General features: G+C 41.9%; 1 protein-coding gene across 1 annotated transcript; it reads right to left on the bottom strand.

Moving 5' to 3' along the window:
- Positions 1 to 640, bottom strand: LOC109182615 (LOB domain-containing protein 16-like). Its single transcript, XM_019332764.1, has 2 exons — positions 359 to 640; positions 1 to 276 (listed from the first exon to the last, which is right to left on the bottom strand). The coding sequence occupies exons 1-2, from the start codon at positions 638 to 640 to the stop codon at positions 1 to 3; spliced, it is 558 nt and encodes a 185-aa protein (XP_019188309.1).
- Between the last annotated feature and the right edge of the window lie 1,077 nt (positions 641 to 1,717).

Here is a 1,717-nt window from a genome sequence, read left to right as displayed (position 1 = left end):
CTATGGCGAATCTCTCTGCATGTTACTCCCTTCAGCCGGAAACGGAACCGCTTCCTCTCCGGTATACATCTCTGGTGGCAAAAACCCTCCATCGTTGAAATGATCACCGGAATACTGGGGGTTTGTCGCGTTCTGATCAGCTGCCGAAAACGGCTCCGGCGGCCCTCCCACCGTGGTAGTCGCCCATTGATTTCTGGAGTTCATTGAATTCAGCAAGTATTGTGTTTGCGCATGCAGAGCTTTCGCTTCCATCACTTCCGCTCGCAGGTCCAAGACCTGTAAAAAGAAAAAAAAAATCGTTGTTAAAACTTTCGTCTTTCGGTGGGAATTTATTATCTGATCAACGACGCCATGGTACCTGTTGTTGCAGAGCAATGATGTAGGAGACGCAGCCATAGATGGGGTCTTCCATTCTTGCTTGAGCTTCGTAAGCGATAGAAAAGACGGCGGCGAACCGCTGGTGGACCGGAAGCTGTAGCAACAACTTCGAGACGTTGCTTGCCCCGAAAACCTTGTGAATGGCGGCAAAAATGGCCGGCCCGTGGTCGGAGCAGAAGTATGGTGAGAACACGCACTCGGGGACGCACCTCCGGCGGAGGAACTTGCATGCACCACACGGAGAACTGGCACCACTAGCCATTGCAATAATGATTGCAAATTGGAAGAATAATGATTGCAAATTATGTTTAGAAAGTGGCTATTTATAGATTTGAGGGAGGTAGATAGTGAAAAGTGAAAGACATAAAGTGAGAGTTAATTAATTTGGTAGGTGTATATAAAATAGTTTTAAAATGATTTTATAGGATATTAGCAGTGAATAGTGAAGTATTTGTGGGTAGCTATGTCGGAAGGGAGGGAGGGGAGGTTTAGGTAGGCATTTTTAAGAAGTAACTGAGATTGGTCCTACACGTGAGAGAGTCGGTTTGATCTTGAATCTCCTTTAAAGGATTTTAGAACCAAGCTACTTAGCGGGAAGTTCGCGGTCATTTCTCGGGCAATTTTCGAGCAACTTCCGGGCAGATTTGGAATTTTTTAATTTTCCTTTTATATTTTCAATTTTCTTATTGTTCCATATTCAATTCAAATTCAAAACGTAGAAATAAATGGAAATTATTAACTAATTGAAATCGTGAAAGTTAGGTGCAAACACAGAGTCGAAAACGCACCTCTGAAAAAGGAATTTGCATGTGCCACACGGAGAACCGGCACCACTAGCTATTGCAATCTTGATACCAAATTATGTATAGAAAGGGACTATATATATATGTTTGAGTGAGATTGATAGTGGAAAGTGAGCTAAATTAATTTGGTAGGTGTACTGTATATATAGTAGCTTTAAAATGATTTCATAGCACACTAGCAATGCATATCTTAAGCGAAGAGTGAATTGAAGTAGTTGTGGGTAGACCTCCACTTGTCGAAGGGTCTGTGGGTCTGATCAAAAGAACTTGTGTTTGATAGCTGGGACTATAGCCAAGTCTGGATTTATTCCCTGATTGTCTTTGTTCAACCATCATTCGATGTATTATCTTATGTGAATTAGTGAAAAGTCAGGCAAATTTTTCTCTCCCACTTCCCTTGATTTACTCTCTTCCTAAGTAATAGAATTTGCTTCTCGAATTGGCCAATCATGCTTAGCATCTCATTATTTATGAGCACAATGCCCTTGAGATTTTCGCATTCCGCCAAAAGTCTAGCATTCTCTTCTTTCAATTTG

The sequence above is a fragment of the Ipomoea nil genome, unplaced genomic scaffold, assembly GCF_001879475.1.
Source record: "Ipomoea nil cultivar Tokyo-kokei standard unplaced genomic scaffold, Asagao_1.1 scaffold1074, whole genome shotgun sequence".
Classification (NCBI taxonomy): domain Eukaryota; kingdom Viridiplantae; phylum Streptophyta; class Magnoliopsida; order Solanales; family Convolvulaceae; genus Ipomoea; species Ipomoea nil.
The sequence above is the reverse complement of the archived record's forward strand: the minus strand, read 5'-3'. Positions and strand labels throughout refer to the sequence as shown.